We start from the raw sequence: 15,672 nt of genomic DNA, 5'->3' as shown, positions 1-15,672 counted from the left end.
ATCGCCATCCTCACCTCCATCTCCATCCTCACCTCCATCTCCATCCGCACCTCCATCTCCGTCCTCACCTCCATCTCCATCCTCACCTCCATCTCCATCCTCACCTCCATCTCCATCCCCATCACCACCAGTTCCATCCCCAACAGCAACACACCATCCCACCACCTCCACCAGCCCCACCATCACCTCGATCCTCACCCCCACTGCCAGCACCATCTTCCCACCATCAGTACCCCGCCCCCCGCCACCACCATTATCACTCCGAGCCCAGCCACCCTCACAACCAGCACCCCACCAGCACACCGAGACTGTGTGACCTGGCAGGAGCCCCTGAGACCCACGGACAGCAGAGCAGGCTGCTTCACTCGCTCCCGCTGGAGCTGTGCCAGCGTCTCCTTCCACACACGCCCGCCAACCCCCCTGAATTGCTCCCCACCAGGCGTGGCCTGAGGCTTCCTGGCCGGAGGCAGCAGCAGAGGGAGAGAAAGCAGCCAGAGGCTGGGACAGGGAGGGCCACGCCCTGGGCACCCCCATGCCACCCTCCCGCCAGAATCTCACAGACGCTCCCGCCCCGGCCCCAAGCCACCCGTCTCCGCCATGCGGTGGATGCCCAGGGGACTGCTCGCAGGGCCAGCGCCGAGGTGGGTGGCAGGGGACCACTATGGACAAGTTCCAGATGATCTTCCAGTTCTTGCAGTCTAACCAGGAGTCCTTCATGAACGGCATCTGCGGCATCCTGGTCCTGGCCAGCGCCCAGATATACTCTGCCTTTGACTTCAACTGCCCCTGCCTGCCGGGCTACAATGCGGCCTACAGCGCGGGCATCCTGCTGGCCCCACCGCTGGTGCTCTTCCTGCTGGGCCTGGTGCTCAACAACAATGTGTCCATGTTGGCCGAGGAGTGGAAGCGACCACCGGGCCGTCGCGCCAAGGACCCCGCCGTGTTGCGCTACATGTTCTGCTCCATGGCCCAGCGCGCCCTCATCGCGCCCGTCGTCTGGGTGGCCTTCACCCTGCTCAACGGCAAGTGCTTCCTCTGTGCCTTCTGCACTGCCGTGCCCGTGACTACACTAGGCAATGGCAGCCTGGCCCCAGGCCTGCCCACACCCGAGCTCGCCCGCCTGCTGGCCAGGGTGCCCTGCCCCGAGATCTACGACGTGGACTGGCTGTTGGCGCGAGAGGTGGCCATGCGCTATCTACGTTGCATCTCCCAGTTGAGGGGGTGCCGGGGCCTGGGTCCCCCTGAGCTCTGGAGGGGGTCTAAGTCCCTACCCTGCCCAGTGCAGGGAGAGAGCCCCGCGGTCAAGGCTTCTACATGCAGGGACCTGAGTTCAAATTTCAACACGATGTGTTCTCCCCAAAGACTTCTGGGGTGGTGCTGGGAACCCCCAGCCTGAGCAGTATCTCTGGGCCTAGAGCATTAAACTTTCAGTCCCGATTCGCCAAGTACTGCTGAGAAAGGCTCCTGGGGTCCTGAGCATTGCATAGGACCGCCACAGAACATGGACATCTGTCATTTGTACGTCTGTGGAGCCTCCTTGGGCATAGTTTCCCACAGATGGAGCTCTGAGGGACACAGGCTCATTTTCCCAGCTGAGGCTCTGTGGTGTGTGTGTGTGTGTGTGTGTGTGTGTGTGTGTGTGTGTGGTGCTAGGGGTCTCACGCATGCAAGGTAATTTTGTTTTCTTTCTTTCTACCTTCTTTCTTTTTTTATGTGTGTGTGTGTCTTGTTTGTTTGTTTGGGGGGCCACACCTGACAATGCTCAGAGGTTACTCCTCACTCTGCGCTCAGGGATCACTCCTAGAGCTGCTCAGGAGTCCAAATGGGAGGCTGGGGATAGAATCTGGGCTGGCCATGTTCAAGGCAAGCACCCAACCTGCTGTACTATCTCTCTGGCCCAGGATAACTTCTCTGGACCAACTCGCTGGCCCAGAGTCCAGCTGCTGAGAGCCGGGCTGTCTCCCCTGGGCTTGTGTCCTCCAGGACACATGCCAGGCGGCCTCTATCCAAGGCAGGCTGTCTGTCCTGGGGCCCAGCCGAGCCCGCAGCACATGCGCACTCTTGAGCCAGGAATTTGCATTCTATCCCCTCCTGGGCCTGGCGGAGAGGCACATGGGTGGCTGGGCTGTTTGGGAACATTTCCCTGGCAAATGCCCCCAGCTGGTGCCTCGCTGCTTGGGGGGTGGGGGTGGGCACTGAGGGCCTGAGGGCCCCTCCAGGGAAGGCCTAGATATTGTGGCACCATCAATGCAAGGGCAAGGGGTCCACCGAGGGGAAATCCAGGCTCAGCCTCCCCAGCCCCCTCCCACATCCTCTCCCTCTGACCCCCCTTCCTCTCAGCCCCTCATGAATGGGAGGACAGGAACCTGGGGGTGTCAGAGGAGGATGTGGGGGACTGGACCTGCCTGCAGGAGCTTGAAGAGCATGTTTGCAATGTGAGAGTCAAAGCCAGACCCCCCTCTCTCTCCTGTGTTGCCTGCACCAGCATCCAGACACCCCACATGAACCCCACAGTCTGAGGGTGCACCCCAAACTCTGCTTTCCTGAGCAGCTAGCACTTCGTCTCTCATGGGGGTCCCCCAGGTCCTCCTGGCATTAGACCCAGAAAGCACCAGTGAACAGTGCCCGGAAGGCTGCCTGGCCCCTCACACATTTCAGTGGGTTGACTTACAAATCCCATCTGAGGGGTGGGAATGACTGTACAATGGATAGAGTGCTTTCCTTGCACAAAACTGACCCAGGCTCAAACATAAAGTAACAAAGTAGGAGACTAACACCCAAGAGTGGCCGAGATTAGTACCAAGAGTTTTGCTGCATGGCTTGGAGGCCAGCCACACATTCTAGGGAAAAGGAAGCTCAGATAGAGAAAGGAGCACCAAATAAAGGGTGTTGGGAGGATACTCCCAGGATGGGAGAAGCATGCTGAAAGTAGACTATAGACCAAACATGATTGCCACTCAATGCCTCTTTTGCAAACCACAACACCCAAAAGGAGAGAGAGAACAAAAGGGAATGCTCTGCCACAGAGGCAGAGTGGGATTGGGGAGTGGGGGTGGGAGGGATACTGGGATCTGTGGTGGTGGAAAATGGGCACTGGTGGAGGGATGGGTGTTAGATCATTGTATAATTGAAACCCAAGCACAAAAATTTGTAAATCTACAACTGTACCTCATGGTGTTTCACTAATAAAAATTTAAAAAAAACAAACTGACCCAGGCTCAATCCCCAACACCTCACATGGTCCCCAGAGCCTGCCAGGATTGATCCCTGAGGGCAGAAATCAGGAGCTAGCCCTGACCACTGCTGGGTGTGACTCAAAGACAAAAAAACAAATTCTACTTAAGATTAGTTGGTTTCATCTGAACTCCAGAAATTTTCTTTTAATTGAGTTTAAGTTTTAAATCTTTTTAATGGATCACTGTGAGATACAGTTACAGGAAGTTCACAAACTTCCGTGTGAGTTCTAGAAATTTTCACATATAAATTAGATTCCCGGCTAATAAGAAAACGCGGGTCCATTCAGGCCTGTCAGACAGAGGAGAGGACGAAGCCCGATAGAAGTTTGGGGCCCGCCTAGTCCTCTGGGCCCACAGGGCCACATCTGCACAGACCAGGGCTGGGGAGTAGCCCCGAGCCATGCCTGCTGGCTGTCCCCCTCCCGCAGGCCCTGGGCTGGTCCTTCGTGCTGCTGACCACGCTGCTGGTCTTCGCCATGCGCTCCATGCGGCCCTGCTTCACACAGGCGGCCTTCCTCAAGAGCAAGTACTGGTCCCACTACATCGACATCGAGCGAAAGCTCTTTGATGAGACGTGCATGGAGCATGCCAAGGCCTTCGCCAATGGAGTCAGGGGTGTTAGGGGGGCTTTGATGGAACCCCCATGAGTGATCTGAATGTGCCCCCTATTCATAATTTAGCTCTGACCACCCCTAACGGTGCTCAGCTGTTATGAGGGCAGGACCTGCACCTCTCGAGGCCATGGAAAGAGCCTGCAGCCTCTTCGAGGCCATGACCCACGACTTGGAGCTGGGTCACTCCCACGGGGCGCTGGCCCCTGCCAGCCCAGCAGCGGTGGCGGCCCAGCCAGCCCCGACGGGGCCAAGGAGGAGAGGGAGAAGCTACGGGGCATCACGGACCAGGGCGCCGTCAACAGGCTGCTCACCAGCTGGCACAAATGCAAACCACCGCTGAGCCTGGGCCAGGACGAGCCACTAATGGGCAACGCCTAGGTTGCGGGCGGTCCCCGGGCTCCCCGCAGGGAGGTGGCCACCTACATCAGCAAGGTGTGAGCCCGGCCGGGAAAGAGGCGGGCACGTGGGTGCAGGCTCCCCAGACCCCCTGGCATGGGCATCGCCCCCCCCATGTCCATGAAAGGACCTGTCCAGACCCTCACTGAGGAGGCTTCTGGGCCGCTGGTGCCAAAAGCAGTATTAGCAAGAATGACCCAGGCGTGGCTGGGAAGACCAGTGTGCACTGCCGGCTCCCAGACCCTTCCTCCCCAGCTCACCATCTCATAGAACCTGCTGACTGCAGTGTCTGCACCACCCCAGTGTTGGTGAAGCCCCACGCCCTCGGCTCTGCTCAGGGAGCTGGGGGTGTATCTGGAACAGGAACCCCGTGCTCTACTGGGCCTCGAGAGAAGCTGGCAGCTCACAGCAGACCTGATGAACCAACTCAGAACCTCAGGGGTGACAGGTGGTGAGGCCAAGTGCCCGATTCAGGGGCACTCAGGAGAAGCCAAAGTGTGGCCCCAGGAAGGCCACGTGGGGCCACAGCACCAGGCCCAGAGAGCAGCCTCTGCCCCAGGGCCCCTGACCCTGATTGCCTCTCCTGTCCAACCCAGAGGCGGCAGACTGTTGCCATGGCCTTGAGAGGTGCAGGTCCTGCACTCATAACAGCTGAGCACCGTTAGGGGTGGTCAGAGCGAAATTATGAATAGGGGGCACATTCAGACCACTCATGGGGGTTCCTTCAAAGCCCCCCTAACACCCCTGACTCCATAGGGCTTGACCCCATAGAAACAGAAGCTATAGGCCAGGAGAGTAGATCAGATAAGACAATTACCCTTTACACTGTCAATCCGGGTTAAATCCCTGGCACCACAGAGGTCCTCTGAGTCCTGCCAGGAGTGATCCCTAAGCACAGCCTGCTGTGACCCCAAAACCAAACAAACAAAAGGATCAGAAGTCAAATAGCCCCCTTTCCTCATGATCCTGCAGGGGAAAGGGGCTCTAACTCAGAGGCTCCGAGTTGGGGTGTGTGGAGGGAGGTTGCTCAGACGGAGTTTCAGTGCCAGGACGAGCCAGATGATTCAGCATAGGCTCTATGGCTTCAAACTGTGTCCCCAGGGTGTTTCCTGAGCCTCAGTTTCCCCTCCAGTCAGAGGGCCGAGGACAGGGTGCCGCACTCCCCTCTGAGGGGCACCATTCACTCCTCTCTCTCTCTACCCACCTACGGGAGGACCCAGAAGCTCAAGCTGTCCTGAGGGATGAACTTGAGGGAGAAGAGGGGCTTCCTCCACCCCAGAGGAAGGAAGCCCCGAGCCATGCCTGCTGACTGTCCCCCTCCCGCCACCCACCAACTCCCTCCTGGCCCAGGGTCCCACATTTCTAATCTCCTTGAAACCCCAGTCTTGCTCATCAGTGAACCCAAGTCGCTCCGTGGCAGTGTTGTGCTTGTTTTTCTTTAGATGTGTTAGGGTTGACCCCGGAACCTCATACATGCAGGTTAGTTTGACGATTCCCGTGCTTCCTTCTGTGTACCCGCCCCCATCCCACCGTTCCCCTTCTGAGACCCCCAACTCCTTCCTTTAATTACTGGGAGAAGGGGGGTCCCTATTATCTGATGTGGGATGGGACGGAGGGTGGAGGGCTCTGCCAGGGCGGGGAGCCCGTGCTTAGGGGAGGGCTCAGAACACTGAGGAGACAGCTCAGAGGCCTGAACAGGCCAGGGGCCCACCCCCCCCACCCCGTCTCTTGAGCGTTTGCTGGAGCATGTCCAGAGCGCTGTGCTGCAGTAGCCCTTATGGCCCAGAAACAAAAATAAAAATGCAGAAATACCAGGAGAAGTACAAGGAGACCCTGGGCTTGATCCCCGATAGCGCCACACTCCAAGGGAGAAGCAAATAGAAGTCAGCAGTCTGTTGGTGTGTGGAAGTGGGGTGGGCCAAGGAGCCCCCAGGGGGAAAAGTCATCCTCCTGGAATTGGGGGCACCAAAGTACAGAAAAGGCATGATGGCGTCAGGCAGAGCTGAGGCCAAGCCCCAGAGCCCAAAGACTTACAGAGATCGATGAGCCCCCCCCTGAGCGAGTCTCTGGAAGTGGAGATGAAAGGTCTGCTCTGTCCCTCAGCATTATGTTCAAAGGGAAGGAGACAGAATCTGGAATTGTATTCCGTAGGATCTTAAAAATAAACACTGGGAGCATGGTACTGGAACAAAGGCAGAACTGCAGACCAATGGAACAGGGTCGAATACACTGACATCTCCCCTCAATCATATGATCATCTAATCTTTGATAAAGGTGCAAGTAATGTGAAGTGGAGTAAGGAAAGCCTCTTTAACAAATTGTGCTGGCATCACTGGACGGCTACATGCAAAAAAAATGGGCTCAGAACTCTGCCTAACACCATGTACAAAAGTAAGATCAAAATGGATTAAAGACCTCAACATCAGACCAGAAACCATAAGGTACATTGAAGACAAAGTTGGCAAAACCCTCCATGACACTGAAGCTAATGGTATCTTCAAAGATGCCACACCACTGGCCGAGCAAGTGAAAACAGAGATAGATAAATGGGACTATCTTAAACGAAGAAGCTTCTGCATCTCCAAAGAAACAGTGACCAAAATACAAAGACAGTCTACAGAATGGGAAAGGATATTCACCGAATACACATCTGACAAGTGGTTGATAACAAGGATATACAAAATACTGGTTGAACTCCACAAGAAGAAAACATCCAACCCCATCCAAAAATGGGGCAATGAAATGAACAGAAACTTTCTCAAAGAAGAAATCCGAATGGTAAAAAAGCACATGAGAAAATGCTCTACATCATTAATCATCAGGGAGATGCAGATCAAAACCACAATGAGATACCATCTCACACCTCAGAGACTGGCCCACATTCAAAAGAACAAAAGCAAAGATGCTGGCGCGGATGTGGTGAGAAAGGGACACTCCTTCACTGTTGGTGGGAATGTCGACTGGTTCAGCCCTTCTGGAAAACAGTATGGACGATTCTCAAAAAATTAGAAATTGAGCTCCCATTTGACCCAGCAATACCACTCCTGGGAATATATCCCAGAGAGGCAAAAATGTGTAGTCGAAGTGACATCTGCACTTGTTTGTTCATTGCAGCACTCTTTACAATAGGCAGAAACTGGAAGAAACCTGAATACCCAAGAACAGATGACTGGTAAAGAAACTTTGGTACATCTACACAATGAGTACTATGTAGCTGTTAGAAAAGATGAAGTCATGAAATTTACATACAAGTGGTACAACATGGAAAGTATCATGCTAAGCGAAATGAGTCAGAAAGAGAGGGATAGACATAGAAAGATTGCATTCATCTGGGGGATATAAAGTAACAAAATATGAGATTAATACCCAAGAATAGCTGAGATCAGCACCAGGAGGATTACTCCATAGCTTAGTGGCCAGCCAGGCATTCTAGAGGAAAGGGCAGCTCAGATAGAGAAGGAAGCACCAAATAAAGGGTGTTTGGAGGATCCTCCCAGGAGGGGAGATGCATGTCAAAAGTAGACTATGGACTGAACATGTTTGCCACTCAATGCCTTTTTTGCAGACCACAACACCCAAAAGGAGAGAGAGAACACAGGGGATTGCCCTGCCACAGAGGCAGGGGGGGACGGACGGAATGGGGGTGGGGGGGATATTATCCATGGTGGTAGAAAAGGGGCACTGGTCGAGGGATGGGTATCCCATTGTATAATCAAACCCCAAGCACAAAAAATTGTAAATCTACAACTGTACCTCATTGTGTTTCACTAATAAAAAAAAAAGAAGAAAAAAAAAATAAACACTGGGGCCTGGTGCAATAGCACAGTGGGTAGGGTGTTTGCCTTGCATGCCGCCGACCCAGGTTCGATTCCCAGCATCCCAGATGGTCCCCTGAGAACCTCCAGGAGTAATTCCTGAGTGCATGAGCCAGGGGTAACCCCTGTGCATCGCCAGGTAAAAAATATAAACAGTTGCTGGAGAGATAGTACAGCAGGTCTTGCATATGGCTGACCTCTTGTCTTGCATATGGCTGACCTGGGTTTGATCCGGCCACCACATAGGCCAGGGATGATCCTTGAGAGAAAAAAAAAAGGCAAGGAGTCAGTTGGATGTGGGAAGAAAAAAAAAACCACCCTGCTCCAAATCCACCCACCAACTCCCTCCTGGCCCAGGGTCCCACATTCTGAAGTTCCCACCCAGCACTCCTGAGATTTGGGTTCAACTTTTGGTTTGTTTTTTTTTGGGAGCAATGGCCGCTCCAGTTGTGCTCAGGGGTTACTTTCAGCTTGGTGCTCAGGGGTGGCTCCCGGAGATGGCTGTGGGACCATGCAGAGCAAGCAGTGCTGAGGACTGGACCCTAGGACTCCTGCAAAACCTACCCCTCAGCTCATCCAGCAAACACACGTCTCCTAGACCCTCAAGTGCTGGTTTTTGTTTGTTTTCCCTGCACCTAAGATTTTTACCACCTTAGTTATAAGACCCTGATCATACCCAGCTCAGGGGACTAATTATGATGCCAGGGGTTGAATCCCTGGGTGATCCTGTAGGAAACAAGTGCCCACCCGCTGTATTATCTCTCAGATCCCTCAACCTGAGGTCTGAAATAACACCAGAGTTAGCTGGAACTGGGGTGCGATCTCCTGGGAAAATGAATCAGCCAGGAAGGACAGGGAGAGGAAGAAAGTTTTGCCCTCACTCCCACACCCCTGCTCCCCACCCTCCCCCCTGCAAATTTCCCAACTCGGGGCCGCCATGTACGTCATCAGTCGGCTGGCCCTCCTCTTTTCTGGAACAAAACTTTCTGAAGCCACCCAGATCCAGCACAGAAGCAAAGCAGGAAGGCGAGGACACTGCCGAAGGCCTCCACAACTCAGGCCACCTGTCCTGTCCGGGAGCTCTCGGTAAGCAAGTCGCCAGTTGACCTAGAGCAGTCAGGTTGGTCCTCCCTTCCAACCACCTGGTTTTTTTTTTTGGAGAAATCTGGAGGTTCCCCTTGCTGGCCTGGGATGTGGTCTCAGAAGAGGACCTGGTTCCTCCTCAGTTTCCCCCACCAGTGGCCTCTGGAACCCTACTTGGGCACTTTGCACCCAGAGTCTGTGCTCCCGGGAGCCTGAAAGCCAAGAAGGGCTGAGGTGGAGTGAAGGGTCTGGCAGACTCCAGTTCTGGCATCCCCACAAACTCCCTTTTCTGGGAAACAGACCACCCACCTTCCATCAGGATGAGGGGTCCGATCTCTCCCCGACAGTGAGTTCAGCCCGGGCCCGTCTGGAAGTCTTGGCAGTAAGCAGACGGGGCACACGTATAGAGAGGGACCCCCTTGGGGCAACTCTGGGTGATACCCTACCTGTCTTCTCCCCCACCCCACAACCTGAGGACTTTGTTTTTTCCTCACAGAGATGGAGAGAATGATGGGGAGACAGGGGATAGAAGGTTCCCTAGGCCCTCCGCGTGAGCAAAGAATAAGGTCAGCAGAGATGGAAAATTCACTTCACCTACCACCCAAGCCTCCTTAGATCGTGCTCAAAAGGCCTGCCAGGGCACCTCCACATTTGCAGTTTGCAGGGGAGGAGGGTGAACCCAGGTCTTCACAGGGAAGAGGCCTGAGCTCTACCTCAAAGCCAAATCCCCCACTCCATGCTCCAGTTTTTCCTGGGGGTATCTCCTGCTCTTTGCAGTGGAGAGAATGGCCCCTTCTGGCCGACCCTCGGAGCTTACCCTGGGATTCGGGTTCAGAACAGACATTCTTTTTTTTTTTTTAAAATAATGTGGGAGTACTGCTATTTTTGCAGTCATTGATTAAGTTGATTGAATTGGGCATAAAGTACACATTACTTTTTTTTTAATTGTATCACCGTGAGATAGTTACAAAGCTTTCACATTTGGGACTCAGCCATATGGTGACGGAACACCCATTCCTCCACCAGTGCACATATTCCATCACCCACATCCCAGTCCTCACCCTGCCTCTATGGCAGACAATTTCCCCAATACTTTCTCTCTAATTTTGGGCATTATGTTTTGCTTGAAATTTCCCACCACCATTCAAGCCTGTCTGCCAGGGGCAGAAGCTAGATAAATTATTTTCCATTGCTCATTTTGAATATCATGAGAGCTGGCATGGCCGCGATTGTAAATGCAAATTTCTAGATTGGAAATGGTTGGGTTCCAAAGACATCTCTGTAGGGCACTCATCCATTTTGGGATTCAGTGGGGCCTTTCTGGGCCAGGTCCCTTGGTGCGTTAAGATGGCACCTGGAGGCAAATTGTGAACATGACTTCCAGTCTTTGGGCAGGTGGGGACCCGGGCGGTTTGGCCTGGGTCCTTTGCCACCATGCGACCTGCAGTAGTCCTGGAACCCACACACCTGGGCCTTGCTTGTGGAAGCTTTTGGTCACCGGGTTTCCATATGGAATAGGCGGGGAGAGAACACAAGCTCCGTCTGGGGTGTCCCGGTGAAATTGGCTCGGTATGGGGCCCAGAGAGGTCTCCAGCACTGTTGTTCCTTCTGGGACTTGCTGCTTTGTCACTGGGCCAGGGCTGTTGACGCGCTCAGATGGCTCCCGGAGGTAAATTGTGGGCCTGACAGCCAGTGAGTAGACATGCTCCTGCCTCCTGCTTTCCTACAGGAGGTGCCCAGCAGCCACCACCGAGAACAGGAGAGCCCAGCCCAGCCGTGCTGCCAAGTGCCCGCCAGCCTGCACCTCGTCCTAGTGCAGCCCTTGCCCTGACACCATGGCTAACCCCAGCGTCCGCTTCCTGTCATTCTTGTTCAAGAGTAATGATTTGGTGAGCTTAAGTGGGCTAGTGGCCCTGGTCACTACGAGTGGCCAGGAGCTATTCTCCTTGTTTGCCTTCCACTGTCCATGCACACCAGGGTTGAACTTCCAGTACGGGCTGATGACCATCGGGGGGCCCGCCTTGGTGTTCTTCTTCATCAGCATCATCCTCAACAACCAAACCAGGAACCTGGTGGCCGAGTGGCGGTGCCACAAGACCAAGAAATGCTCAATCATCACAACCTTCCTCCTCCTAAAGTCCATCCTAGTCCGTGCTCTCGTGGCCCCAGTCACCTGGTTGGTCATCTCCCTGCTGCGCGGGGAGGCTTATGTCTGCGCATTCAGTGAGTTCGTGGACCCGTCCTCGCTCATGGCTGGGGAAGAGAGCTTTCCTCTCTCCCATGCCACGTGGGTCCTGGCCAGGTTCCCTTGCAGGGAGGGCCCTGCCAACCTGTCCGACTTCCGGGAGGAGGTGAGCCGGAGGCTGAACTATGAGTCTCAGGTAAGGCTCTGCTGATTGATCCTCATCCCTTTCCCTGCGAGGTATGTATGTGGACGGGTGGGAGAGGGTTGGGGGAGCTCAGTGCCCAGGCGGGAAATGATCCTCAGGAAAACTCCAAACCTGGGTCCCGTAATCAGTGACAGACATGATTCTTGGTGTGATAAGAATCATTTCCAGTTTCAAATAGAAGAGTTGTGTTCATTTTTGCAGTGCTGGGGGTGGAACCCAGACACACACTTGCAAGGAAAGTGCTCTATTGCTAAGTCATATTCCAGTCATTTTCTAGCCCCTCCCGATAAGAATTTTGATGTTTTGGGTTTTGGTCCAACCCAATAGAACTCACAAATGCTTAAAACTTAACTAGCGTTCGTCTTAGTTAGGGAAGGGGGAGACAGGAAGAGGGAGAGAAACAGTCCGGCGTTCAAGGGGAACAGGTGCAAAGGGGAGAGAGCTGACCCCAAGGTCAAAGAAAGGAATCACACATTCCAGCTGGGATGCAGCAGGCCGGACTGGGAGGCCCCTACTTGCTCTCGCAAAGTTCCCACAAACTGCCCCGACTTGAGGTTTTCCATGCAGATAAGAGTCTGTTGCAAGGGGCAGAGTGATCGTACAGCAATGAGGGTGTTTGCCTTGCACATGGCAGCCTTAATTTGATCCCCGGCATCCCATATGGTACCCAGAGCACCACGGGTGTGATCCAAAACAAAAAGAGGAAACAAAACAAAATGAGTCTGTTGTTAGGGTCTTGTCAAGGGCAGTGTTTGGGGGAGTGTTCTTGCAGCTCACCACAGCCTTCAGTTCCTGTTGATGCCTCTCTATCCTGGACCACCAACCTGTGCCAACTGGGTTGTGCTCCAAAAAGCACCATCACCGGCCCTGCCCTCTGCCTTGGGCTGCTGTAGGGCCGGTGATGGTGCTGCTTTGGAGCAGCGGTCTCCAGCCTCTCACACCCGCCCACTCTCCCTGGCACCTGGGCCCTGGTCAGGCAGTAAGAACCTGGGCAGCAAGAACTGAGGCTTCCAACTCTCTCCACCTGCCGACCCGCACAGCTCTGTGGCGAAATCCGCTGCTTTAGATCCCATCTTGATCCCGTTGCTTCTGAGAAATCCATCGCCTGCTCCCTCCTACCATGAGTCTTGGCTTCGCTCCGAGGGGGCAGAGGGATCTGGGCAGAGTGAAGGAAGCATCCTGGTGAGGGCTGAAGGGGCAGAGAGGAGGCAGGGAAGTGGCAAGGAGGCACTGACCTAGTCTCGGGACATGGCAAACAACAGTTGGGGCTGGGGACGCTACTGCGCTAAGGTGCAAGCCTGGCATGCACCTAGCCCATAGGGTTCAATCTGGCACCACACAGTCCCCGAGAACTGCCAGGTACAGGTCTGGAGGCTCCCTGACCATCACTGGATGGGGTCCACGCATCACCAGGGAAGCCTGTTCACCCCGAGCCCCACAGGGTTCGGACAGCACCACATGCCTCAGGCCCTAAGGCCTGTGAGCCAGGTTGGCTGAAGTATTACCAGTGACCTTGCTCTCAACACACACACACACACACACACACACACACACACACACACACACAAAGCTATAGTAGAGGGGAGGGTGTGAGCAGCCCAGGAGATGGGTATGGAGACAAGGGAATGGGGTGCCATTACTCACAGCTGCACAGGGCCAAAAATGGAGCGACACCCACCCCAGGGAGCCTTTGAGAACAGCATGAGGCCATTTTCCAGCAAGGTAGAGGGTGAGGAGGAAGCAGGCATGCAGGAGCTCCCAGAGGGTCCCTGGGAGGTGGCATGACGCTGAGCCTGGCCATCTGAGTCAGATTGGGTGGGCTGAGATGTGGAGAATAGGGAGGCCCTGGGGAGGAGGGGAAGGCAGCAGGAATCTGCCCAATTGAAGCACAGAGCAAGTGCCGCTTGGGAACACTGGTTTCTCCTTCAGATGCAGAATTTGCAGATGCAGAGCCAGCGGGCTGTGGGTGCTGAGGGTCAGCCCCACCCCAGCCGCTCTGGACCCCCTCAGCTCACCCTTTCTCTGACTGGCCGTCTGTGACTCAGCACTTAGGGTGCTGTTCATCTTCTCGATGGCCAGCCTGCTGTTGCTGATCAAGTTCTTCCAGTCCTGCTGCTCGAAATTCGGCTACCGCCAGGAGGACTACTTGACACGCTACCTTGCCAACGAGGAGCAGCTCTTCGAACGCACAGCTGAGGTGCGCTCGCTCGTGATGGCGGCCAATAACGTGAAGCGCTTCTTCGGGTTCGTGGCGCTCAACAAGGAGGACGAGGAGCTGGTGGCCAAGTTCCCCGCAAAAGTCACCCACCTGAAACTACAGTGGGACAAGATCACTGGCAGTTACCTGTTCCAGGAGAAGCTGGGTATCCCCCTCTACAGCCGCCTGCACGAGTGGGCCCAGGGTCCACGTGGAAAGGCCAGGGTCATCGACAAAGAGATGGTGGCCCTGCTCCCCCACCCAGAGCCCAAACTTTCTGCCAGCCGGACTCCCGACCCCAGCAGCCCCATCCTTCCTCCCGCACCACTGGCTCTGGGGGAAGTATGAGGTTCAGAGGTATGGGGTGCAGAGGAGAAGGCAGCAGACCCAGCTGCCCCTGAAGGACAGGTCTGTGGACTTGAAGAAACGCTGGCTTCACAGGCAGGAGTCCTGGATGCAAAATCCCAGTACCAAGTTTTCCCGAGCACCCCCCGGGAGTGACTCCCGAGCACAGCCCCAAGTAGAACCCTGGCAGCAGAAAACCTCCAGAACCCAACTGCCACCATGCTCAAGGCCACTCTCCACACACTCGAATGAGCCTCACCCAAGTGGGAACCGGCAGGAAAACCTAGGTATGCGGGACCTGTGGCTGCGATCGCCAAGCTCACTTGGAACGGGACTGGGCCTCCTCCTCCCACCTCCCCCGTTTTCCAGTAGCTTGGCAGTCACACCCACAAACTGCCCCTGCCAACATGTAATCTCATCAGTGGCCAAGATCCAGAAACTACAAACTAAAGTTCCTGGTAGAGAGGGTCTGAGAATTTCCTAATGCAGCTGCTTGACCTCTGATACTCTAGCCCACTAACATAGCCAAAGTCGCACACATTAGTTTGGATTGAACATACTTACTTGTATTCTCTTATATTCAGCCTTAAATGGCTCCAGAATTGAAAGAGAACAACCCTCACACATTTTCCTCTTGAGTTGGGAAGGTGCTTGGTGGTGGGATTGGTGTTTGAATATTGCCTGCAATGAACTATTGTGAACTACTTTATGAAAATAAAATATATAAAATTTGTAAAAAAATAATCACCGTATCACTGTCATCCCATTATTCATCCATTTGTTCAAACAGGCACCAGGAACATCTCCATTCATCCCAGCCCTGGGATTTTAGCAGCCTCTTTTTACTTGTCCTTCCCAATGATGCCATATTGTAGGCTCTTTCAGGGTCATGGGAATGGACCCATTATTGTTCTTTATTTTGGCATATCGAGTATGCCATGGGGAGCTTCCAGGCACTGCTGTGCGGGCAGAATACTCTCAGTAGCTTGCTGGACTCTCCAGGAGGGACGATGAATGTACATGCATCTCTGTAAAATAAATAAATAATGTAAACACTGGCTGGAGAGATAGTACAGAGAGTATGGCTCTTGCCTTAGCATGTGGCTCACCTGGGTTTGATACCCTGGACCACATATGCCAGGGGTCATCCCTGATCCAAATGGAAGGCATGGAGTCAGCTGGGTATGGGGGGGAAAAAAGAAAACCATCCTTCTCCAAATTCTTTCACTGATGCCCTCAGAGCTCAGGGTCCCACATTCTGAAGTTCCTACCCAGCAGTCCTGAGATTTGAGTTCTACCTTTGGTTTGGTTAGTTTGGGAGCAACTGCCGCACCAGTTGTACTCAGGGTTTACTTCCAGTTTGGTGCTCAGGGGTGGCTCTCGGAGATGCCTCTGGGACCATACAAAGCGAGCTGCCCTGAGGACCGCACCCCAGGACTCCTGCAAAACCTTCCCCTCAGCTCACCCGGCAAATGCACGTCTCCCAGACCCTTAGGTGCTGCTTTTTGTTTGTTTTCCCTCCACCTAAGATTTTGTTGTCCCCTCAACCCCAGTTATGAGACCCTGATCAGACCCAGCAAAGCTAAGGGCTTACTC

General features: G+C 54.2%; 2 protein-coding genes across 2 annotated transcripts; both read left to right on the top strand.

The window, feature by feature from the left end:
* Window positions 1–661: 661 nt before the first annotated feature.
* On the top strand, window positions 662–4,228 carry LOC130029402 (calcium homeostasis modulator protein 1-like). The gene is made up of 4 exons (XM_056120310.1): window positions 662–1,199; window positions 2,341–2,435; window positions 3,665–3,844; window positions 4,061–4,228. Exons 1-4 carry the CDS (start codon window positions 662–664, stop codon window positions 4,226–4,228), a joined length of 981 nt encoding a protein of 326 aa, XP_055976285.1.
* A 6,751-nt stretch (window positions 4,229–10,979) lies between these two features.
* LOC130029401 (calcium homeostasis modulator protein 2-like) lies at window positions 10,980–14,079 on the top strand. Its single transcript, XM_056120309.1, has 3 exons — window positions 10,980–11,525; window positions 13,464–13,509; window positions 13,580–14,079. The coding sequence occupies exons 1-3, from the start codon at window positions 10,980–10,982 to the stop codon at window positions 14,077–14,079; spliced, it is 1,092 nt and encodes a 363-aa protein (XP_055976284.1).
* The last annotated feature ends 1,593 nt before the right edge of the window (window positions 14,080–15,672 follow it).

Source organism: Sorex fumeus, unplaced genomic scaffold (assembly GCF_029834395.1).
Source record: "Sorex fumeus unplaced genomic scaffold, SorFum_2.1 ptg000043l, whole genome shotgun sequence".
NCBI lineage: Eukaryota > Metazoa > Chordata > Mammalia > Eulipotyphla > Soricidae > Sorex > Sorex fumeus.
The sequence above is the reverse complement of the archived record's forward strand: the minus strand, read 5'-3'. Positions and strand labels throughout refer to the sequence as shown.

Bases quoted from the DNA above. Each gene is read 5' to 3' on its own strand.
- LOC130029402 (XM_056120310.1), top strand. From the start codon at position 662: ATGGACAAGTTCCAGATGATCTTCCAGTTCTTGCAGTCTAACCAGGAG. The intron at 1,200-2,340 runs GTTGCATCTCCC...CCTTCCTCTCAG, and splicing joins GGTGGCCATGCGCTATCTAC to CCCCTCATGAATGGGAGGAC. The intron at 2,436-3,664 runs GTGAGAGTCAAA...CCCCTCCCGCAG, and splicing joins TTGAAGAGCATGTTTGCAAT to GCCCTGGGCTGGTCCTTCGT.
- LOC130029401 (XM_056120309.1), top strand. From the start codon at position 10,980: ATGGCTAACCCCAGCGTCCGCTTCCTGTCATTCTTGTTCAAGAGTAAT. The intron at 11,526-13,463 runs GTAAGGCTCTGC...TTTCTCCTTCAG, and splicing joins GGCTGAACTATGAGTCTCAG to ATGCAGAATTTGCAGATGCA. The intron at 13,510-13,579 runs GTCAGCCCCACC...TCTGTGACTCAG, and splicing joins GCGGGCTGTGGGTGCTGAGG to CACTTAGGGTGCTGTTCATC.